A 24170-nucleotide genomic window follows, 5' to 3' on the forward strand; every position below is an offset into this window, starting at 1 on the left:
ACAAGGTCGTATTTTGGTTCAACGGTTTATTTTCACCAGCAATCAATTAATAACTTATTACAGAGAGTGGATGTTTTTGGATTTTACATACATTGTCTTAAGTCAGTGTCACCAAAGCCAACTGAGAAAAACCATGGTTCAAAAGCCTCCACACAGTTCCCCACGAGGCCAACCTGTCCCAAACCACTTCCCTGAAAACGGCATTAATGAATATTTGGCAGACAGAGCCTCATCTGTCAATACATTTTGAGAACAATCGCAGGAGATGATGCGAGCCAAGCACTTAAGACCTGAGACTGAACCCAAAGGCCCAAGAGGTGAACAAGAGTTCTGTTATGCATCTGACAACTCAATCCAGAATGTCAAGGACAACAGGTTGGTGGTTAAATGAAGAAGAAATATTTTTGCTCTTATGATCACCTTCTGAAAGGCTTTAAAAATATACATTGTGTATAAAACATTTAATGAAACTGTGGAGCCAGACTTTAAAATCTAAAGGACCCAGTCCAGAGATTGCCTTTCTTTTCTCCATATTCAAAGCACACTATGGATGAATATTTAACAAAATTTGTTTTACAAGCATAAGTGTTGGTTACAAAACAAAACAAACAAAAAAAAAAAATCAAATCTTTAAAGACACCAGTTTTATTGCACATCTATGCAGACAGTGTGCGGAAATGGCAATCTGTATATGTGGGTGTTAGAAACCTCCCTCCAGCTACTGCTCCTCTTCAAGTATTTCCAGTCGACGTGGCCCGTACAGTAGAACGTAAGCTATATGCCAGTCTCCACCTCCAGACAGCCGCAGGATGTCTTCCGGTGAGACCACACTCACCTTGTCATCGTCAAACTTGATCCACTCGTCTGTCAAAAGACACACACACGGAAAAAAAACAAATAGATTCTTAAGCTAGTTGTCCAACGCCATCACATGGTCATTTGTGAATCTTCAACTTTCAACTTGCTGATGATACGACAGAGTGTCAAGGGCATTGTGGATAAAAGAACAAGATTTATTGTATAAATTCATTTTTACATATTTGCAAGAAAAATTTTATATTCTCTGATGTTGAAAAATTGGGAGATTTGTTTGCCATAATTGGAGGCAAAATTCTCTAATATTAAAACTAGGATTGTAAAGTCAGAAGAAAAAAAAAAACAATTTGAGATTCTAAAGTCAGATTTTTACAAAAAAAAGGGACTATTTTCCAACAGTTTAAGTGGAAGGTCTGTTCTCATCCATCCTCCTGAGTTTTATGTATGGCTACAACCGTAGTGATTAACACAATTAGTAGGAATGGGTATAGACTTAAACTTTTAGAATATTTTTGTCACGGTTATCAAAAGGACGACAAAAAAAAAAAATCTCCAAGACAGAGACAAATCCCTGCATTCAGTCCAAAAGAAAATAAAGCCTACTTTACTGCAGCAATTACATTGTGTGATGTAACTTTACTGTCATGTACGGTACATAATATTTTGTATTAAATAATATTGAAAAGCAGACCTTGTGTTAATTAATATTAATATAAAGAAAACTGTAAAAGAGCCAAATAATCAAAAATTTACTGAGGTTTTGAACACTTTCAATAACAGTTTATAGTCACAGGATGTGATTCTTATTAATTTGGTTTTCATGATGATTAACCAAATCATCAGAAGACAGCACAAACACGCACTGTAAAGAAAGTTTTTCTACAGCCTTGGGTGGCTCTGGTTATCACCAACAGATGTGGTTACCTTCTTTCCTCTTGACCCATCCCACATAGTGGCCTGATGAGCTGGAGCGACCTTGGTGAGTCAGTACAGCCTGCAGGTTGTAGTAGCCGCTGTTGTTGGAACCAACGTCTACAGAAAGGTAAAAGAAAATAAGCACAATTCCTTAAATTCAATTTACGCTATTTAAATGGGCTCTGCAAAAAAAATAAACATATTAAAAGTTAAATCTATAGTTGTGCATGGGATGATGTGAGATCGTCTCAACATACCATCTGGGAAAGAGAAAGGCTCATATTTTACTTCCTTTGATACATCTGGCTTCTTCAACACCTAATGGAAATCAGGAATATACACACATGTTAGCATTTATGATGAAAAGAAGTTTATTTCTTTATTAATAAAACAAAAAGCATCAACATAGATTTGTGTCACCTTTTGCTGTTGTTTCTCCAGCTTCTTGTCCTCCATTTCTTTAAACTTTGACCTGATTGGCAACATTTTCTCCTGTAGCTCCGGAGTGAGGAGCTCGTATACGTCCAACATGAGAGGGAACTTGACATCCTTTGCAATTAAAAACAATATTTACAGATAATTAGATTTAACTAAGCCATCACTGCAAGATATGTTGCAAATGAAGAACAACAATGAGGACAAACCTTTAGAACTTTTGCATTCACAGACTCCTTCTCCTTGTAGAAAAATCGGACCATTTGAACAGTTAAATAGGCAGGGAGACGGCTAAGTTTTGACTAGAGATAGGACAAAAGAAAAGCAGCTGTAAGAGAAATGTCCCATTTCAGTTGGATAACTTCAAAAGAAGATGGCAGAAGGAGATCATACTTACAGATTTGATATACAAAGCATTTCTGTCCAAAGTTGGAGACATTTTTGTGATTTCTTCCTGCAGTCTCTGGGAGTAAAGAGAGAAACAGGATCAGCTCTTCATCACTATGACTACGTCCTCTGCAGGTCCACAGCCTGATCAACTTCATGTTGCATCGCACTGATGCAGTAATTAATGCAATATTCAAGTTTTGAGAGCATACTTTGTACTGTACAGATACTAGAGCTGCTAACAGTTATCTTAGCAATCCAATAATTATCAATTTTTATGATGATTAACTGATTTGTTGGGATAAAAAAAACAATGGCATATATGTAATGTTAGACATACATTAAAATATGCAAACAATTCAATTAATTTCTTTAATAAGAAAATTAACAAGCTCTTGCATAAAATGCAATAACAGCATTCCTTTAGTGTGTACTTGATCATTTGTAGCAAAGGATGCATATGCAAATAAAAAAAAATTCCTCAAACATCAACATGTGAAAAGCTCAGCGCTTTCTGCTCCATTTAACAGAAACACAGCATGCAGCTAATCTGTACATTATTTTTTAGATTAACCAGTTAGCAATTGGACAGCAAAAAAGTGCTTAATGTGAGATTTTATCTTTTACATTTGAACCAGGTGAAACTAAAGCTATGCAACTGGAGTTTTAAATGGAACATATTTACAAAGCTTTAGTAGATCTTAAATGCAAAATGTATAATTTTTTTGTGCAGTAATTATTCCTCTTTTCTATTTTGATATTGTACTCCATTTAACAACTAATCAATTACTAAAGTAGTTGACAATTATTCTACCAATTGATTCATCACAATTACTTGTTGCAGCCCAAACCGGCACATACTTTTCAAACAGTGAACATTTATTAATGATTGTGATCTTCAGAGAATCTGAGTTTTGATGGTAAACATTAAAAATTAGTCTAAATAATTTTCTAATTGAACCCTGGCAGGTCTTCTTTGTCTGAAAAATCCCCGTTGGATTTTAAGGAGTGAAATTAAATAGTACGTACCAGTCGCAGTCCTGTTGCAAGGTATTTGACTTCTTGGTTAATAAAGCAGCTGAGCTGGAGCTGGCTTTCTTTGCCCTTGATCGGCTCTTCTTCCTCAGATTCTGTGCATTTCATGCTGAACTAAAGAGTTAAGTCAATCTCCAGTACATTCTTTATTTCTATGTTTCACTTCAATCAAAAAACTACAATCAGGAAGGAAACAATATACTCTTGAGACCAGAATTTATCAGGTTACAGTTTTCTCAACAAAGAGCAAGTGTAGTTTCAGACATGCTGAAAGGATACGAAGTTTCAAATTCTACACCAAAATACTGGTCAATAAAGTTCTTCTTTGTAGACTCGGAGGCAGCTCCACCTGCTGACTCAGTCTAAGCAGGGAAAGCAAACAGACAGACACATTTTGATGTGCATAGCAGAGTCCACAAAACACAATTGAAGCACATGTAAAGAAATCAAATCATAAGAAAGATTAATATTATTAATTGCTCTGCCTCCATTTCACCAAATTAAAGAAAGGTTTACCTCCATGGAAGTCACCGGCTCCAGTGGTTCCAACTTCTGCTGAAGTACCCTCATCATCTGGAGCCAGCACTCATTGGCATCCTAGAAAAATAAAATAATAAATAATAAAAAATATACAAACAGACGCAATCTTGGGCAACTGTATGCAACAATGACATGAACTCAGCAGATTCTGACCTGTTGCAAGTACTGTCCTTGGTCTCCCTTCTCAGCAAACTGTGGAAAGGCCATGTGGAGAAACTGCAGCAGGATTATGGGAGGAAGGCTGGACGAGGTTTTGTCCATAGTCTCATATAAATCACGCATGGCTGAAGTTGAAAAAATTCAAGACATATTTAAAAAAAAAAAAAAAAAAAAGTTTGCAGTAGTCAGAGAAATTGAAATGGCGCATTGAGCAAATAAAATTGCTACAAACCTGCTGTGATGTATTGGGCTGGAGCATTTGCTCCTGAAGATCGCAGGGCACCCGAATACCTAGAAAGAGTAAAAGAGAATATTGACATGTAAGCAAAAAATAAACTAACTAATTATTCAACACTATACATTAAGCGCTTGGAAATATTAATTCTGCGATGTATCCGTCTAAATTAAATACCTCCTGAGAGCCGCTTTGAGCTCTGGCACCGAGCGTAGACACTGCACTGTGGCGTTCATGTAGCAGGTGTTACCCAAGTTTGTCAGCCCACAAGGAAGCTCCATCTGAACAGAAAAGTCACCAACACTGACATCAGTTTTTGGGTGGTTTGTCTGTTTGTAAGGAACTATTAATTTGTGAAATCCGCTGACCGCTGAAGCCAGCTGCTCCTCAGTCATATCCTCTACAAACATGGGCCGAACCGCCGGCTCCTCAGGCAGGGCTTCTGCGGAGCCCATCATCAGCAGAGTCATTCCCTAGGAAAACACAGATACACATGCAAGTTCAGTGAGTGTGAATGTTCTGCTGTAGGCTGGGAGGAAGTGGGCATTTATAATAGTGTTTATTAATGTGAAAATATTATGATATAAAATGTAATCTATTGTGAGGATAAATTGCAAATAAAGACCTCTAAAGCCTGTAATTGGTGTGAATCCAGGATTTTAAAAACTTCAGATGTGTTTTTATGAAGAAATTTAGATTTTTTTCAAAACTGCCACCAGGGACAAGACCAACCTGATTTTTGAAGTGTATTTTATTATCAATGTTACAATTTTGACTACAATAACAATACAACAAACTATTGTTGAGGATTCTGGAAACAACTTTGTGTAGCTCTCATAACATATGCATTTCAATGAAACACAATGTTGACATGCACTGCTTTTTTATCTTGTTTTTTGTGTATTTTATTGCCTATGACATGGACCGATATGTCTCATTTAGATGCAACTCCACCTCCCCCCCAAAAAAAACATACTTCTATGTAGATAGATAAGATAAATACTCACATTTTTCAGTTTAATGTTTCCCCACTCGTCATCCTAGAATTGAGAGAAAACATTAATTAACTGAGATACAGAAGACATATTTAATCAAAGCTTCAGGAAGCTCCAAATGTTATGAGTTCATAAATACTGTTACATCTGTTTTTGCCATTTTAAAGCAAACACACACTGACCATGATTGTGATCATTAAAGATGCAACGGTAGATAATCTTAACATGTGATGTGATCTTATTCTCAGTGTATATTTTTTAAGAAATCTGTAAACTAAATAAATAAAACAACAGTAATAATGAAAACTGTCTCATAAGCTTTTTAAAGCAATCTAGAATCAGTGGATGTAATTTTGAATAAACATGTTGAAAATCGTCCATCAGAAGAAACCTTATCCCTAAAGCGTAACCTGTAGCAGTGTGTTTTCTTGTTACCTTCAGGGTGCCTCCCTTCACCATGACTTTCTGTCTGTCAGGCTGAACTCCTGTCAGGGCGAAGAGTTGAGCCTTGAAGACCATGGGTGGCTCCTCGGTGTTGAGCTCTACTGCATCAAACTTCTCTTTGCCCCATTTCACATTGACTGAAAGCGGATAAAACAAATTACATCGTATGTTTGAGTTACGTGTTAGTAGTGGGGACAAAGTAGTGTATCTAGAATGGGTTCTGTATGTGTGACACCGCATCTTGTGCTTCAAGGAATCAGGCAGCTAACCGGGCAGTCCTTCTGAGTTGGTTTCATCCACAAAGGGAGAAGCTAACCATTATATTGTTGTCCACTAAAACAATTTTGTTGTGATAAATCACTTGACTGACTTTTGAAATATTACCGGTTTAAAAATAGTAAAACCATGCCCAGTAATAAACAGTTCATGGTAAACAAGCAGCTGTAATGAAGTTAGCCATAAATGGGCTAACTTTGCTGAAAATGCTACCGCAGTTGGCATTTTAAAGAAACACGTCCGGTCTATGAAGATGATAATGTAAAACAAATTAACCTTCAACTTGCTAAAACGTTTTAAATGTGTTTTACTTATTGGTGGTTGTAGATAACCAGGTAAACACACCAACTTTAGTGTTGCCAAACTAGACTAGCTTGTTTGGTTTACTTGAAAGTGCTAGTTAGCATAGCCGGGAATGCAAAACACATTGTAAAGTTGAACATATATACTTCTAAAACACAATATAGCCAGCCAAATGTGTACGCATATTTCTTTCGCAACATTGTTTCCAGGAATAACTGTTACAGCTTTCTGAAAATATAGACGGTCTTCCTAGAACTGTTAGCATGCTAACTGCATATCATGCTACACGGCTAAGCTAACGTATTTACGATGCTTCACTAAAACACGTGTAAGGATTCGCGCTTTCGTTGTAATTTTAATGGCAATAACAACAAATACGCTGCGCTTGTTTTACATCATACCTGTAAACACCGGCATGGTTGGCAGTCTTTGTTTTCTTGGAGTATCTGATATTGTTTTTCCCGTGTCAGTCTGCTGGAGCGCGAATGAAGAGTTGGCTAGTTCTCAGTCTGAACTTCATTCAAACAGGATGACGCTGCAACAACACGCTGGGAACTTATCGATGCGCTCGACAACATGTTAGCCATCCTGCTGGATACCTCTCCGCTTGTCTGAGCTCATTCATGTATTGAGCAAAAATTTATTTGGTGAAGATCCAATTGCAACATCAGAAAACGTAATACTGGGGCCAATCAATAAACTAGAACATAATTGAAAAATATAATTTCAGCTATGAAATTCAGACAGTGAATTAACATTATCCGGTGTCGTTAATAAAAGCCGTACATTTAATTAATCAAAATATGTCAGACACTACTGAAAATTGTCAGGCACTAGCAGCTTCTACAAGGAAAGCAAGCCACAAACTGTGGTAATGACGCTGACTAGACAGCATGTCATTTGAAAGTTAAGATGCACAAGCAACAAGCATAACCAGACATTTGTGGGTCACCCCTAAATGTAAAACTCTATGAATAAATACTAGTACACACACTTGTACGTTTTACTGGCCTGGTTTCCCCTATGAAGAATCTCTGGAGGTGCCGCTACTCTTAAGAAGCTTTTCCATGATTATCTTTAGTAGCTCATCTATAGCATTACTTATTTGCTTAGTTTAGTATGACTGAAAATGGACTGGATTTATTTATTTTTTCCGATAAAGTGAATCAAAATGTTTCTATATAAATAGCTGAAATTGAAAACCAAATTACCTTTCATGTGAAAAAGTTTAATGACTACGAGTCACATCAGTCTTCCCCAAGACCTAAGGACTCTAGATTTAACAAACTTTATTGAGTTTTACTAATACTGAAATAGGTATTTTAAGACAATTAGACCATTAAAGTTAACATACATACTTGACATGTATAATTGTGTGCCAAATATTTATTCTGATAGAGCCAAATAGATTTGGCTTTACTCATCCACTTCAGAATTGCTTACACCAATTTTCAATTATTAAATCAAAAACTTACAGGAACAGATAACAGTAAAGCAAAAGACCAAGGGACAAACCTCTCATTCAGGGACTCAAGTGTTGTGATTGTTTCAAACATCCCTTCAAATGCTCAGATATAAATTGAGAAATAAAGTAAACAAACATGATAAAGATATGTTTATTGACATATCCATCAGTGCGGGGTCCAATGCAAATTACCCATGCAAATTATCCAACACAAGAGATCATATTTCCAGTGCTTTTTCTTTTTTTACTGAAACGAAAATAAAAATCTTACAAAGGAAAGACTGTGAAGGTATTCCATAATCCTTTTGTCTTTCTTTATGTACACTCTATAGGGGGATTTGCAATAATTGAACTTAACACAGGCGATACAACTTGTCTTTGTTATTATGTCAATCATTCACACAGACTAGTTTTGCGTAAACTCTTTGTGAAACTTCTAATATGACATAAACCAAGTTTGGAAGCTTTGTGTCCATAAAGAGGTATTTTAATGTATTTATATATATTTAATATTCATAACCAGACAAAGAATGTTCTGATAAAAACCAAACCGGCTGCAAATTCTTTAAAAAAAAAAAAAAAACGACAATGGAAGAGTTAAGATTTGTCTTATGTTGCAACAAAAACAAAACAAACAAACAAAAAAAACTGATATGGCAGTAAAATCAATATCCAAACGTTAAGGCACAAGGTGGGCCAAATGCTACACCTGTTTAGTCTTCTACAAATAATTTACACTCAAGTCAAACAGTGCAGTTTTACATTTGTTAACTTAATGTTTTCCTTTTGAGCCATTTCTCTATCAACCAGTATAAGGCAATACATTACAAAAAGAAAAAAAATATTACAGAGACAATGTACCAAATAAACAAAAAACAAAATCCGTTAAGTTTTGACTCCTATATGCCAATACAGCCGAGTTCTCCTTATGGCTTGGAGCAATAAAAATAATTATAATAAAAATAATGCATAGATTTAAATGATGATCTTGCATGCTCTGTTCTCAATACTCAAAACATCTAATACTCATGTCCCCCACGAAAAAACGCTGCTCCAAACCTGATAACTGAGTTGCAAAGTGATAAGAACAAAAAGGCAAAAAGGCCAACAACAATAGTTAGGTGAAGGCATCGTGTCAATTTTTTTTAAAGTTGGAAACAACTGTTGCATTTAGCTGAAATATCCATCAGGTGGGGAAAGAAATGACTACACAGATATATCTACTTTCCACCCCTGAGGTCCAACGTTTTACTGCAGATCTATATTCCCTGTATAACAGTACCATAAAATGAAAACACACTTGCAGGTGTCCATACACTCCCCCCTTTCCAGGTTCCATTAATATTTGCCACAAAACTTGAAGCAGAGAATGCCAGAGTGAGTGCTTCCGTTTCTGTTGTCCGTTCTTAGTTCAACACAAGTGCGCCATCTTCTGGCTGCAATGTAAAACTGTGAGTTCGTTGAGTTTGATGACACTTCTTTAAGAGAAGGAGGAGGGGGGAAAGCAGATGGAGTCGATTCCGCCTTTTAAAGTCCATGATGGCGCGCCGTGTGACGTGAACTGCAGTTTTCCAGCGGCTTCTGTTCTGCAATTTTGAGTTTTCAATACATTTTTAATATACTACAGCCTTTTTTTCCCGTTTTTGTTGAGAAAAGAGGGAAAGTTTTAGAGTCCAGAAAAAGTCCCAATGGTTCAGATGGTTAGCTGAAAGACAGAAGAAACACCAGTAAAAAAACTATTTATCTTTACATTTGTTAGTGTTCAGTCGAACAGATAATGCAACTGTTACCAACTCAAATCTGGCTCATGCTTGACAGAAAAAAAATCTGATACGGACAATTCTAATGAGAGTTGCAAAGTATATAGTTAGTTCACGAATCCCAAACCACCTTGATGTCAATTAGAAAAAACAAATCCGAAGTGTCAAACTGCACAGATCCCAGGAGGAAGGGAAAAAAACCCAACAACCAGGAAATCTCATGTTTTTTAAAAAAAATGACCCAGGAGCGCAATTAATAAATAAAAAAGATTGGAAGGTCAGAAGGAAACATCTAAAATACAACATCAAGACTTTCTGAAGAAGTTCCTGTCAACAAGTGCTTGATGTTGTGTCTGCTGCTTGGAGGCTGGACTGCGCTCTGCTACAACACAGGAAACAAACAGCAGGTCATGTGACTGACTTTACCACATCTCAGCCTTCAAGCTGGGGCTGAAAAAAATCAACTTTATGACTACAGCATATCCTCACTTACTGCCCCCCCACCCCCAAGAAAAATGCTACGTAGAGACTTAAAGTTATTGCAACATTGAAGCTGTAAAATTATGTGCAAGAGGTGTGATAAACAAGAACAATTTAAAACCCTGAACAACAGTTGCACAGTAAAGTTACCTCAGCTTTGCCGTATTGCTTTTGGGATTTTTGCGGAAGGACTGGTTGGGTCCAGAGCGAGTGGACATGCTACGAGGCGAGACTCTAGAAAATGTTGATGGGGGGGTCTTAGGAATCTTCTTTCCAAGGTGGCCAATCCATTTCTTTTGCTCCTCTTGGGTCACAGCCAGTAACAGCATGTCCCGGGCAGAGGTCACGTCGTAGTTCACTGTTAGAGATAACAGAACAGACTGCAGATTAACACTCAAACCAGGCAATTGGGCTCTCCAATGTGAAGGTTGAAGCAACATGTTTAACAGAAATAAGTTATATTTAAACCATGATACCACTATAGGTGAAGCTTCAGGGTTTTTTTTTTTCAGTGCGACCAAAAGTTGTTCATGTACAAAAACAAAGAATTTATTTGTAATCAAATATTATTCTAAAGTAAAAAGTAATTTACACCAGTGGTCCCCAACCTTTTTAGTACAGCGGACCGGGCCAAGCCTTCGTAAATTCCTGCGGACCGGGGGGGGAGGGGGGGGGGGGTTCGTGCGTGCGTTGTGAAGATCGAAGGGGGGGGGGTGCGCGCGTTGTGAGCTAGCGCATGACTCAAACCTCGGCATCCGGTGTACGATTTTCAAAATAAAAGCTCCTCCATACTCAATACATAGAACGGACATATTTAATTATTTCTTGCGCGGCCCGGTACCAATTGGTCCACGGACCGGTACCGGTCCGCGGCCCGGTGGTTGGGGACCACTGATTTACACAACACATGGCTTGGGTAGCTGACTTGCACAAGGCACGGCTGTCACAGCTTCTCTTTTTTAACCATTTGATTAAATGGTCCCACTTCAATCTCAATTTAGAAATTTCATTCTCAATATTTCTACCTCAGTGTTTTTTTGTCATTTGGATTTTACAACTAAAAGCAGGTGTGCAACAACAAACAATTCCTCCCCAACTTTTTTTCTCCTAGAGATGCTTTAAGATCAGTCAAAACATGAGTCTTAATTTTTTTTTATGAAGCTGGAAAAAAAAAAGAAGAAGAATTTGACACTAAAAAAAAAAAAGTTATTGTCCAGTGACTATAGGAGAAATAGGGTCACGATTTATAAAGTTTTACTATTTAATTTCCTTTTGGGATCAATACATTTTTAAAATTTTTTAATTTGTTTTCCAGACAATGCAGGAACCCTGTACCACTGGTTGTAGCAGGTGTTTATTCTTTACATTTGCTTTAGTCTTTGAATAAAACTTCTAAATAACAATACATATTATAATGTTATTATAACGTTGATACCCAATATCTTATATTGTTTCCATGGATATAGTAGGTTGTGTTCTAGTTTTAAATAACAGCGTTTAACATGTAAATACCATCCTATGGTGTAAGCATTGTTTTACTCAAGGTTTTAACTGCATCAGAATGGAAAGGTCTGGTTATGTTCAGCAAATTCTAGACTTTTTTGGGCTCAGCGTCCAAAAGGCGGGACTTCACCTTTGCAAGGAGCAATGACGTCCTCCTTTTTGTCGAGGTGATCCTTGTGGCACTTCACATGGCAGCGGCGGCACTCCAGAGCCGGAGGAGGCTTGAACACGTGCCACAGGGGCTTGGCACAGGCCTCACAGTTGGAGGGGAAGTGATATAGTGTGGGGATGAACTCGTGACCCTTGTGTGCGAGACAGTTGGTCTTTTCGCCCTGAGGGACCGGCTCCAAGTCCGCTTCCTTCCTGCACTCTCCCTCGTTAGCGTACAGAATCTGAAAAAACAAGCATACAAAAATCTGAGCCTAATGGAAACGTGGCAGGATGAAGAGTAACGGCTGCCATCTTGGTCGCAAGCAACCAACCTGGAATATCCGAGGAATCTCTTCCGTTTCGGCTCGGTACACATCTCCTTGAGTGACTGGTCTCACATGAAACAGTTTGCTAGGAAAGAAAAAAAAATTACAGAAATTAGAACCGACAACAATACAATACATGATTAACTAGTTTCAGTTTATTTTTTTGTGTAGACGGAATACCATGCAAAATTTAAATAATAGGAACAAATGAGTACTCACTCTATATCAAGTAACATGGAGGGGTTAGACTGTTCTTTATCTTGCTCATCATTGTAGAACAGAATCTTCTTACTGCTCACCACAACATACTGCAATTATCCAGAACACAGTAAGTGGAACTTTCGCTTAACAGTCAAAAAGTTGGAAGTTGAGTCAGATTTGAAAAAGAGCAAGAGTACCTGTTTTTTCCATCCATATCGCTTAATATTACCACGATTAGGAATGGACAACCAACCCTCCAGTCTGGATTCTGAAAAGAAATCCACATGCAAACAATTAGCATCTATGTGGTTCGTGAAGCACACTGGGAGAAGGCCATGCAGCAATCAGAAATCAACTGGGGCAAAACAAAACTCCAAGGCCGTACTATAAGGCTGCTGTAAAAAAAAATAAAAAAATAATATATATATATAACAAGGTTTAAGGAGACGGCACTGAAGCCAGTGACAGAACTGTAAATATCCCATGCAGGAGGAAATTAAACAGAGTTAGCAGTTTTTAACAGCAAGTTTGTGGAATATTTTATTTAGACAGGGTTCCTGCAAGATTACTTATTAGTCCTTTATGTTCATTTTTATATGTAAAATACAAAAGGCAAGCTTAAAAAGATGTGACCTGCAAAAATTCCAAACTGGAAGGAAGGTCAGACAAAAAGAATAATCAGGAACACGTTGGAAAAGACAAAAAGATAAGGAAGACAGGGATGTGGGACACAAGAAAAGAAGGGGAACAAGAAGGTCAGAGAAGGAAGGAAGAAAGGAAGGAATAATGAAAGAAAGAAAGGAAGTAACAAAAAAGAAAAAGATGGCAGAACACAGGAAAGAAATGGAGATAGAAACAAGGAGAGCAGGCAGGAGAAGGATAGACAGACAATATGAAAGACATAATGAGGCAATCTAGCAGTTGAGGAAGTAAAGAAAGGAAATGACAAAAGAACAAATTAATGAAAATGGAAAAGACAAGAAGAAAGGGACACAAAAAAATAAGTAAGAACATAAGGTTGGGAAGAAGAGCAGAAAAAATGTCCTAGGATAGAAAGATGCCAAGAAGCAAAGGACAGAAGGAAAGAAACATTTAGACAATGGGATAGGGAAAAAAATCTGGAATTACAATTTTTGTTCTGTACACCATGTTTCTTTTTTTTTTTTTTTTCAAACTTTTACGGACCTGGAAAATACTGAAATCAAACTCTAAACTTCTCCAGACTGCATAGGAACCCTGCTTAGAATATGTTAAAATCAACCCTGCAGGCACATTTTGGTAAATTGTTTGAGTTTTTAGTTTTTTGTAAATCATCCAGTCTTTTCACAGACACAAACAAATGTAGCGTAGGTTACATTTCTACATTTTCTTGTGTTAAAACTACAAAGGAGGGCGGTGCATGCGGCTGAAAAACAAAAACCACAGCCATCATGGCGTCAGTGAACTCAAACGGCCTGGTCTAGAAAACGTAGCGGAGTGAGGGCAGTCTATGTGGCATCGTGAGCATCACCTCTGGTGAGCATGCTGACAAAGACACAACTAGAGTGTAATAAGTTGAAAAACACACTTAAATAAAAGCAGGTTATTAGTGTGAAGAAAAAAAGTCCCAAATGTGACGCATGATAAGCTTTCCACGCTACCACTCAAAGTAACCCTGTGGTTTTACTGGCAGTATCACTTTTTCGTTTCAATGATTTTCAAAGATAATTTACTTCATTGTCTTTTCTCTAAAGTGTAATATTTCAACAGATACAGCAGCTCAGGCAGAAGAATATTTGGATAAATCAGGAGAAAAAAAACTAAACAAAACCAACACACAACAGGTGCAGCACATGACGAGCAACAAGGGTTCATCCACCGAGTTACTCACAGAGGAAAAGGAATAGAAGTTACAGAGATAAGAGCAAGGAGAACCAACTGGACAAAAAGGGAAATAAGAGAAAGTGTTTTAACTACATACAATTGTATACAAGTACAGAGCTATGCAAACAGTTTAATGCTCATGAAGAGATTTGGAAAAAGATTTTAAAATTAATCAGTAACCACAGGAGCTTATTTCCCATTCTTTTTCTGATCAGTGAACACATCGGTTCTAAGGAAACCAGGTCATAGCAGCTGTTAGTAAGTAGAAAGGACTCAAATTTTTTTGAATGAAGTAGCAATGAGATGTAAGAAGATAGTTAAATCATGTTCTACTAATAACACTGTGAGAGAGCAAGACTTTCAGAAGGTAACAGAAAGGCTGAATGGAATATAGCAAAGTTGCTCTGTTATATCCTTCATATCTCTGCTCAGCGTAGACCAAGACATATTATAGTTTAATATGAGAGTAAAACATTCCTCCAAGTATAAAACCTTGCAGGGATTGCTACACAAATTTTGGTATATCTATCAATCGAATCAGCTGGTGTTACTTTTTGTGATGAATGGGCAAGAAAGTTCTGAAATGAGCCAGGTGAGGGCGCCAAAATTCATCAAACTGGATGCCAACCACAGGAAATGATAGAGAAGGATCAATATTTGTTAATCTGAACATATATTAAACTGAGCTTGATTTCAAAGCGATGGACACACCAATTCTACTAATGTTTATGCTAAGTTACATTTTATGTTTAACAAAAAAGAAGGACAGAGTGAAAAAAAATGTTATCAGATTATTTAAGTATTATTATACCAAAAACATGGATATGGTAAACATTTTTTCTCCTAAATTGAAAAAAGGCACCCAACTTTAGATGTCATTATAAAAAAGCAATAGAATAAAAGGTAGTAAAAAATTTAATTCTGCTCTAATATTTCTCTACAGCTATTATCAAAATTTATTCAGTTAAACTCAGTACTGGCGGATCAAAACGTTACAGAAACCGAGGATCAGAAATTGGCCATAAAATACACATCTCCAGCTTAGGTACCTGCTCCAAACAAAAATGTTATTATAGGCAAAAATCGTAAATCTTTTGCACAGTCACTGTTTGCAAACAAGATATACTGGATGTATGTCAAGATAATATTTAACCAGGAATGTTATTGAAAAAGTTAAAACTGATAAATGTTCACTAACGGATAGCAAAAGGATAAGAAGATATCTAATTTGATAAAAAAAAATCTAATTTGTTTTTTATGAGTTGCACCATTGCCATCCACCTACCTGCAGTGTTACCGTCTGTTTCATCCGTCTGCAGGCTGGTGACGCTGGAATTCTCCACACGCTGCTGCAAGTCGTTCAGCTTCTCGCGCAGCTGCTCGATGTCGCTATCCTTGCTGGCCAGTTGCATCTGCAGCTCGTTGCGATATGTGCATTCTTCTGCGAGTTGCTGAAGACGGCAAGGTCGAGAATTCTGTATTAAAATCAAATTACACAAGCAATACTCCATCTCTGTTTTAGTTATTTGGGACCATAACCCACCGCCTGCATCTCGTTGACCTCCTTCTGGCACTTGATGGCCATTTGGTTAAACTTCTCTTTCTCCTGATTGAGCTCCTGCTGAAGCTTGCGGTTCTCTTTCTCCTTCTTGCGCAGTTCTGCGGTGCTACCTTTCTTCTTCTGGTCGAGCTTCATGTCTTTACGATTCATGATCTCAGCCAGCTTGTTCACAGCCTAAAAGACAAGATACCAACAGTCAGTCGCTCCGCTATTACTCAGAACATTATATCTGCAGATATATCCTCAGAATCTCATCTATACCTGAGTCTTCAATGTGCGCTCAGTTTGGAGCACCTTCTCATAGTTGGCTTTGACTGAAGCCATGATCTCTTCCTTCTGGGAGAAGTATTCTAGGGGATAAAATGTGGTCCGTGTTAACAATAAAAGGGCTCCTCAAAAATTCAAAACTCCTACAATTTAAAATTTCCATAGATGCCTGTAGTAGAAAGTTGGAAGTCGTTTATCATTAACTGTAAAAAAAAAAAAGTGTTTTTTATTTATTGTTGTCATGATCAATTTCAATTATTTATGGTAAATAAACAATCTGACTGGAAATGTTTTTCTATTTTCTCCTCTGTTCCACTAGAGCTTCAATAAATGTCAATAATTTCAAAAATATGATTAAATGGATTTACTCTGTGCAGCTTAAAGATAAAATCCATACTGTTTTGAAGTAAGTGGCATCATGAAGAGGCTATTTCAAAGGGGAATTGTTTTTCAAGAATAATATATGTGTCGGTGACACTATGAATGTCACAACTATAGTTACCTAAAAAGATGTTTATTTTTATCATAGCCTTTATCAACACAATAGCAGTAAAATTCCATCCTTTTCTAGACTGTGAATGGTCCACAGCATGATGACATCATCACAAAGCAACAAGGACAGATTCAGCAGAAGACAGTACCTTCCTCCTGAAGACGAAGCTTCTCGCTCAACTCCGTATTGTTTTTGCTGAGGTGGTCCACGTCTTTGGTCAAAGTTTTATTGGATTCCTCAAGCTGCACGCAATTTTGAAAACAATCATTTTGATCACGCCGGGTTACTAAAGTTAAAGCCACAGAAGTAAAGCTTGTAACGGAAGTATTTCAGGTTAAGCTCACCTGTGCAATAGTGGCCTCTCGTTCACCGATCTCCTGCTTATGCCGAGCCGTTGCTTTCTTGCTCTCCTGGCTGAGTTCAAAGTACTGCTCTTCCTGCAGAGCCCGAGCGAGCTGCTCAGACTCAGCCTTGGTCACCGTCAGATCCAGCTGAGCAGACAGTGAGTCTCTGCACCACAGAAGATAAATAAATAAAAGCCCTCAGACGCAGATTCTCAAAGCGGCAACAGACATCAACAGGAGGTCACCACGTACCTTTCACTTATCAAATCATGCATCTTCTTCTGAGCGTCTTGTACCTGCCGGTTCCGATCCTCTATTTCCTCTTTCAGCTCCCTAACCTGAGTTTTGTAAAGTGTCTGCAAGAGGAGGAAACGTGTGATGAGTCTGCATTAGGAAAATGGAAGAGAAATCTGGACTGTGGGACTTTCACTTACAGAAAAATACTGTTCGGCTTCAAGCTGGTCCTGAAGTTCCCTCATCTGTCCTTCGTTGCCTCTGTACTGTCTGTCAAAACAACTCCCAAATAAGTCATGTGTTCATTTATTTAAATCACAAATGTAGTCATTAAGTTCCTTCTCCCAAGCCTCCCGCCAAAAAATAAAAAAATACCAAGAATCTAAAATCATCTTATTTAGTAGAACAGGGCTAGAGGATTAGTGGAAGGAGCCGGAGCTGCAGTAAAGTCTAATCCTGTTGGGTAAACATCATCTCCAATCAGCTTTGGCCTGCTCATGTTCTAAGCTGGAATAATAGCACTCCTTTGAAAATAACAGCCAATTGGAAAGCAATTTACACGTTAACTTCCTAAGAGAATTACTGACCCGTGTTGCACTGTTAGGAAATAAGAAATCCCTTGTGGACCTGCTGCCAGCTTGTTTCGCAGTAAAAAAAAGTGCCAACATGGATGAGTAACCCATTCCCCAAATAATTATTCTACTCAATCTACCTTTTAACAAGACATGTCTCTAAAAGCATTTCTAGAACGTACTTTGTCAGCTGTGCCAGCTGGAACTCCAGTGAGCGTTTACTCTCCAGCACCGTGTTGATCTCCTGCTTGAGCTGCTTCTCCGAACACCTCAGGCGGTCCACGTCCTGCGTGCGGCTCTTCAGGTCGTTCTGGGCCGCCACGCGCTTACTTGACTCCTGATCCAGATGTGTGTGCAAACCTTTCACCTGACGAAGGGGGATTTGAGAGAGGTGATGGTTTAGAAGGGAAAAACAATTATTAATGACGCTTTTAAAACATCCTGAACAACGGATTAGAAAATACTCTTCGAATGCTTGAATAGTAATAGGATCTCATAAACTGTGGTTTCCAAACATCTTGAAACACCACAATGCTGGAATCATTTCACAACATTGAGAAAAAATGAAGCAAACAATGAAATAAGGACATAAAGAAGGAAGCAAGGAAAAGCACAGGAAATAAGGGACCAAGATGAGGAAGCCAAAATGAAAATACATAGAAGAAGGAAAAACAGGTAAGACACAAGGAAGGAAAGAAAGAACTGAATTAAGGAAATAGAAGAAAAGTAAAGGAACAGGACAGAAGGAAGGACATGATAAAGAACAGGAGGACAGACAAACGAAAAAAGGATACGTAAAAAATACATGTATGAAGGAAAGAAGAAAAGAAAAGAAAGGCGACAAGAAAGAAATAAATGAAGGATACAAGAAAGAAAAATAAAGGAATGAAACTAAGGAATAAAAGGACACTAGGAAGGAGGAAGAAAAAGTAAGAAAAGGGGGCGTTACCTGTAAAAAGCCCTATTCTTACATTTAAATGAACTTCCCTTCAGTCAAAAATTAAAACACAGATGATGGGCAAAATGTAAAACAAAGGTGTTTTATGGCAAATTAAAGATAAAGCATTTGATTTAAATATCAAATACCAGTAAATCAGCATAGTTAATGTTCTTCAAAACATAAGTTAACTGGGGTGGGGGAAAACATTTGCATTTTTCCACACTGAATTGGAAACCAATAACAGCAATTCTTTTCCAGACTGTGTATGAACCCTGCATTACATTAAAACTCCCACGTATATAAGCCGTTTACTAACCTCATCTTCCAGTCTTTCTTTTTGCTTCATCAGCTGTTCCATTTTCTGCACGGACTGCTTCAGGTCAAACTCCAACATCGAGCACTGCTTCTCAACCTCCACCACACGGCCCTCTGCTCTTATCCTTGCTCCGGTCTCTTCTGACATCTTCTGCTGAACAGCTGCAGTAAAGCAGGGACAGATGCTAGATTCATTCCACAGCCAACAGAAGTAGTCGGGTAAAGTGGAGGCCTTCGTTAAAAATGTTGACTTCAGGGACAATTTCTTTAAGCATTTCCCTTTCTGAGTTCTAAAAAATATGTCAAAATGATGTGAAAGATTAATTCTTATAGAATGAAAAGTGCATGCTCTACTAGTCAACATATTTTCTAAATAGATATTGAGTTAAGCGAGTTTAATGATTTTTACCCGAGTCTCATCTTCGTCTTGCTGGTAATAAGTGAATACTAAGAGAAAATCTTAAAAGTTTGACAGTTTGGTATATTAAATTTTTTTCAAAGTGAAACTTTGATCTGGACCTAAAATCGAGTGAATCCAGGCTATATTTTTGAAACTGTATTCATCTAGCAGTGCAAAAAAAGAGCAAGAAATCACAGAACTGGATACATTTATAAAATGTGGATTTCTGTAAAATTTGTGAATTTGTGAAACTAACTCAAAACTTCTTAGTTTCCCCAAAAATGTAAGAATCAGTGATATCTTTACACTGGTGTTAAAAGCATATAAACAGGAAAAACATAATAAACAAATACATAAAAGGACTGCATTGGTTTCTGCTTTTCCCTGTCCATTTGTGTGATGTCATCCACTGAGACAAGGCTGGATGAAAAGCTTCAAGAGAAGACCTGATCACAACAGATCAGAAAAGATCACAACAAAAATACCAGCAATAAGATGCTGGTATTTATATTTTGCTGTATGTATAAATACCAGCAATTTATATTTACAAGGTTCAAAACAAAGTGACTAAAGTTTAGGAAGGAGGTGAAAAAAATTCTTTAAAGTTTCGTCTCAACATGATTACTTGAAGCTTTAGATAAGACCTTTTTGTAAGTGAATTATCAACAAGTCATAGCAAAGCAGAAAGGATGGCAGCTAACATGAGCCTGTAGTTTTTACAAGCTCTTTCCTCTGTTTACTAAAAGATACTTTCTATCCACATGTGTAGAAAAAGGACACACTGACATGGACAGAGCAGAGGTTTCAACCGGGAAGACCTCTGTTTCCTTTTTACACAAGAAAGGTTTAAGGTCATAAACAAAAAGTGTAAGAATGAACTAGAATTTCTTTAGCCTATAAGTTGCAAAAACATTTAATAAAAATGGATTTACTGATCAATAGTTCCTCTGGTTCTTTGACCTAAACTAAAAGCCAAATTTGGACCTCTGAGGATGTTTAACAAATTACTGTACTGTAGTGTACCATCAAAGATCTGTAGATGTTTTCATGTTCATAAAAGAGAGAAATTTATGTATTATTATTAATCTTAAGCAGCAATTCTATTTCAATTCCAATGAGGTGCTGTCTCAACATGCTCAGCAGCTTCTATTCTTTGAATTCTTCTAACACAAACATCACCTCAAGCTAACTCTGGATCACATAACAGAAAGGCGAGGCTTGAAAATATGATTTACTTAAAGGTGGAAAAGGCTGCGAAAAATAAGAAATATATCCCCCAAAAAATTAAAGACCAGGGGAAAGTGGAGGGGCATGCTTGGACATGTGGCTGGCATACCAATCATAGCAGCTGATTTGGCTTCTTCAATAGATTCGTATTTGTCTGTGAGCTGCGCCCGCGTCACTCTGTGCTCAGTTTGTTCCTGCTCCAGACGCTGCTGCAGGGTCTTCAGCTTGTAGTTCAGGTCAATCTCCAAACTGTTCTTTTCCTGTTGTATAAACAAAGATTAACATGAAAGGCACAACAATTTGTAGAGGTCAAAAATGGCTGCTGCTCGTGCCGTTTGTGTATACCTTCTCCAGGTAGTTGCTCCGTTCCTGGGCATGCTTGCGTTCTCCCTCCACTTTGGAAAGATTGATCTTCAAGTTTTTGTTGTCTTCTTGCAGACTGGCCAATCTCGCTGAGCAGAAAGCACAGTCAGGCACAATAATCATTACAAAGTCAATTAGTTTGGTACAAACAAGGAATATAACTTTGGTTTCCATTATTCGCAGTGTAATTAAGGCGCAGTTGTGAGATGGAGGGAGCATTATTCAAATTGTTTTAATCGCTTCCCACTTAAATCTCTATTATATAAATTCTTGAAGGAAAAATATTAAACTGAATGAATTGAGACGGACTGAATCTTTTTTAGCCTCATTTGCTCACCTTGCAGTTCCCTCATCTCCTCTGATCCCTCGCTGTAGTTTCTCCGCTCCGACTCCAGCGTGCTCTGAAGCAGCAGCAGCTCCTTCTCCAGCTGCGCCTTCTCTCCATCGGCGGCCCGGCTCCTCTCCTGCAGCTCACGGTTCAAAGTCTCCAGTTGGCTCATCGACTTCGCCATTTCCGTGTGGCTCTTCCTCAGTCTCGCCGCTGTGTCCGACTCCGCTCTCAACAGGTCGTTTGCCTCCTCCAGCTTTCAGTTACGTTAATAAAAGAGGAACAACAGAAGATTTTAAATCGTGCTCCCACAGCAGAGTATTGATATTACTGGCAGTGTTGTTTTTTATTTGTGCTTGGTCACACAGACTGTAATTAAAAATAAAAATAAAAAAGATTGATGATGAACACTATCATCATTCTAGTTAGCAACTGTCAACGTCAACATATTTTGTTGCCATTTTGTGTGATGGACCAACAAAGTGGTAGGAAAATAATACATTCTATCAAATAAAAAAGGGTGATAGGCAAATATGCAGCTACAAATTTGAAAAAAGTAAACAACAAGTCCTAATATGGATAGAAATACAAAAGTGTGTGTGTACCTGCTTCTGCAATTGGACAATCTTATCATTTGAGGCCTGCGAGTTCTGACTGATCTTCCTCATATCTTCAAGCTGCTCCTTTAAATTCGACACTAAACGGAAGGGAGGAAGAAAGGAGAGACAATGCCTCAGTTAATTTGCAAATCCACGCAACTATCTTACAAATCTCTTAAAAGATTCTTTTTAGGAAAGTATGTTTCTGAAATCTTGTAGCTTAATAATTGTTGTAAAGCTTTTGAAAAGTTAAGAAGGATGCAGAAATGCACCAAGAGTTCACCGTTTCAAAAATCCCACTGGATCGTGTGGCACTTTAAGAACTTGAACTTGAAAGCCTCCCACTTATGAAGTCAGCAGCACTTCATTACTTTTACCTTCATTCTCTAAGTTGCGCCTCTTTTCTCCCTCCTGGTCAGCTTTTCTTTGGTACTCGGTGAATCTGTGCTGCAGCATAATCTTGTCTTTCTCCAGCAGAGACACGCTGGCTTCTGCACTCTTCCTCAGGTTCGCCTGTGGCAAGGAAAAACAGAGAGCAGCTGTGATGCAGGAGAAACCAAATCCTTAGCCAAAGCCAAAAATGATAAACAGGCATTTATTTAACTTCACTTCCCACTGCTAACTTGTGTTTGAAGAACTGTGGCTCTTTCATCAGGACACAGCAATAAAATTTGTTCGTATTTACTTCAAATCTCTTAAAAATAAGAAAGTAAAAAAAGAGCATCTACCTCCTCATCCAACTCCTTCATAATCTTCTCAATCTTTGTGTTTGATGCCCTAGGGAGAACAGAAATGTTATGTGTTAAATATACACAAAATATATAATCGTGCAGTCACAGCTGAATGCAAAGTTTGGCTTCCTGTTTATAATCAAAGAGTCTCATTCCACCAGGCTGGAAGGGATCAATCTACACCAAGTGAATAACTTACCCCTTGTGCAATTTTCCTTCACAAATCTAACAGTTTAACTAGAAACAGTTGCTCTTTTAAACAACTACGCTCAGCAGGGATGAAGTCACAACATTTCATATGTTTTCACTTAAATCAGGTCAGCAAATCCATATTGTGCAAGAGTAATGTTTTAATCCATACCTGCATTTCTGTTCCAGCTCATCTTTTTGTTGCATTTCTCTGTGGAGTTGCTCCTCTAATTGGTAGATCTGTTTTTGCAGGTTCTCCAGCTAAAAAGAGGTTTATTTTTTTTGACAATGAAAAAAATGGCAGACATTCACATCGTCTACACTTTGAGCTCATGTGTCATACTGTACTCACATGACTCTTGTCCTCTTTTGTTGAACTGCTACGTTTGTCGCTGGCCTTTGAGGCAGCAGATCCACGCAAAGGACTGAAAAAAAGGGGGAGAGTATGAGTCTCTTCCCATTTTAGTTTAGGAAAAGGGAGGATTTTTTTTTAGGAAACAAAGACAATAAAAATATACAAATTGTAAAAAAATTCTTAGGACAAATGCTTCACTTCAATTATGTATACGAATGTTACCAACAAAAACAATTCTTCCAGTCATTTCAGTTCAGATTCTATTTACTCCTTAATTAATTGCTTGCTGGTTCTACTTGTAATTAGTTCATTTGTCATGCTAAGACTACTTTAAATGCAACTATAGTTCCTACCAAATTCCAGTTGATGTTTATGGGTTTTTTTTAAAGAGTGAGTCTTTCAATAGATAACAGTAATCCTGGACAGAGCACAGCTGCTGTTTTATCCTTCTGAGCTTTCAACCTCTGTTTGCCTTGAAAACCTGCTGACTGTGGAAAGGTCGGAAGAATTTGGAAATCTCAGATTTAAAAGGTTTGTTCAGGTATTTTAAAATGAGATTCTGTGAAGTTATTCCTGGCAAGAGTTTCCTTATGTGTAGCAGAAAGATGCTTATTGGACAGTAAATAAATCCTGAGAGTTGTGGGCAGTCTGATGTAAACTGGAGAGGTTTAGCTGAACTTTGCCATTTAAAACAACTCAAACTAAAAGTGTTTATATTCGCTCAGTCTCAAGCGCCACCAAAAACAAAATAGTTTTTTAGATTTTATGTAACAATGTTTGATGTGCAAATACACTGGAGATGGTGTACTTTCCAAGTCTCTGTGTTTCTGTCAGGATCATAAAAAAAAATTGTTTTCCAAATCAGCTGATGAAGCAAATTCATAGAGTCTGTCTCCTTAGCATGTTATCTTTCCACCAATTCAACACTGTGTTTACTTTTCCAACAGCACTCAGTAATCATTTT

At 37.7% G+C, this 24170-nt stretch overlaps 2 protein-coding genes across 3 annotated transcripts in view; both read right to left on the minus strand.

Moving 5' to 3' along the window:
- Positions 1-11: 11 nt before the first annotated feature.
- usp14 (ubiquitin specific peptidase 14 (tRNA-guanine transglycosylase)) lies at positions 12-7156 on the minus strand. The gene is made up of 16 exons (XM_044134239.1): positions 6942-7156; positions 5953-6098; positions 5530-5562; positions 4891-4995; positions 4700-4803; positions 4520-4578; positions 4282-4412; positions 4105-4185; positions 3868-3950; positions 3583-3697; positions 2564-2629; positions 2376-2468; positions 2152-2280; positions 1989-2049; positions 1741-1848; positions 12-864 (listed from the first exon to the last, which is right to left on the minus strand). Exons 1-16 carry the CDS (start codon positions 6955-6957, stop codon positions 719-721), a joined length of 1476 nt encoding a protein of 491 aa, XP_043990174.1. The 5' UTR covers positions 6958-7156; the 3' UTR covers positions 12-718.
- A 986-nt stretch (positions 7157-8142) lies between these two features.
- Positions 8143-24170, minus strand: part of rock1 (Rho-associated, coiled-coil containing protein kinase 1) — a 34688-nt gene continuing 18660 nt past the window's right edge. The window contains exons 12-34 of one of the 2 annotated variants that reach the window (XM_044134343.1): positions 23204-23276; positions 23024-23112; positions 22660-22708; positions 22309-22444; positions 21938-22029; positions 21342-21588; positions 20987-21093; positions 20751-20901; positions 19016-19176; positions 17942-18126; positions 17388-17457; positions 17206-17309; positions 16954-17119; positions 16758-16851; positions 16111-16199; positions 15832-16023; positions 15574-15739; positions 12623-12693; positions 12444-12532; positions 12231-12309; positions 11879-12140; positions 10396-10603; positions 8143-10147 (exon numbers count right to left, since the gene is read on the minus strand). In XM_044134343.1, the coding sequence (XP_043990278.1) occupies positions 10096-10147; positions 10396-10603; positions 11879-12140; positions 12231-12309; positions 12444-12532; positions 12623-12693; positions 15574-15739; positions 15832-16023; positions 16111-16199; positions 16758-16851; positions 16954-17119; positions 17206-17309; positions 17388-17457; positions 17942-18126; positions 19016-19176; positions 20751-20901; positions 20987-21093; positions 21342-21588; positions 21938-22029; positions 22309-22444; positions 22660-22708; positions 23024-23112; positions 23204-23276 (2932 nt within the window). In that variant the 3' untranslated portion in view covers positions 8143-10095. The remainder of the gene's footprint in view (positions 10148-10395; positions 10604-11878; positions 12141-12230; positions 12310-12443; positions 12533-12622; positions 12694-15573; positions 15740-15831; positions 16024-16110; positions 16200-16757; positions 16852-16953; positions 17120-17205; positions 17310-17387; positions 17458-17941; positions 18127-19015; positions 19177-20750; positions 20902-20986; positions 21094-21341; positions 21589-21937; positions 22030-22308; positions 22445-22659; positions 22709-23023; positions 23113-23203; positions 23277-24170) is intronic. The other variant, XM_044134344.1, reaches the window with a different exon arrangement.

This window comes from Gambusia affinis, linkage group LG12 (genome assembly GCF_019740435.1).
Source record: "Gambusia affinis linkage group LG12, SWU_Gaff_1.0, whole genome shotgun sequence".
Classification (NCBI taxonomy): domain Eukaryota; kingdom Metazoa; phylum Chordata; class Actinopteri; order Cyprinodontiformes; family Poeciliidae; genus Gambusia; species Gambusia affinis.

Coding starts and splice junctions, on each gene's coding strand:
- usp14 (XM_044134239.1), bottom strand. Junction 2,469..2,563: donor ATGCTTTGTATATCAAATCT/GTAAGTATGATC, acceptor TCCTATCTCTAG/TCAAAACTTAGCCGTCTCCC. Junction 1,849..1,988: donor GCCTTTCTCTTTCCCAGATG/GTATGTTGAGAC, acceptor ACCTTTCTGTAG/ACGTTGGTTCCAACAACAGC.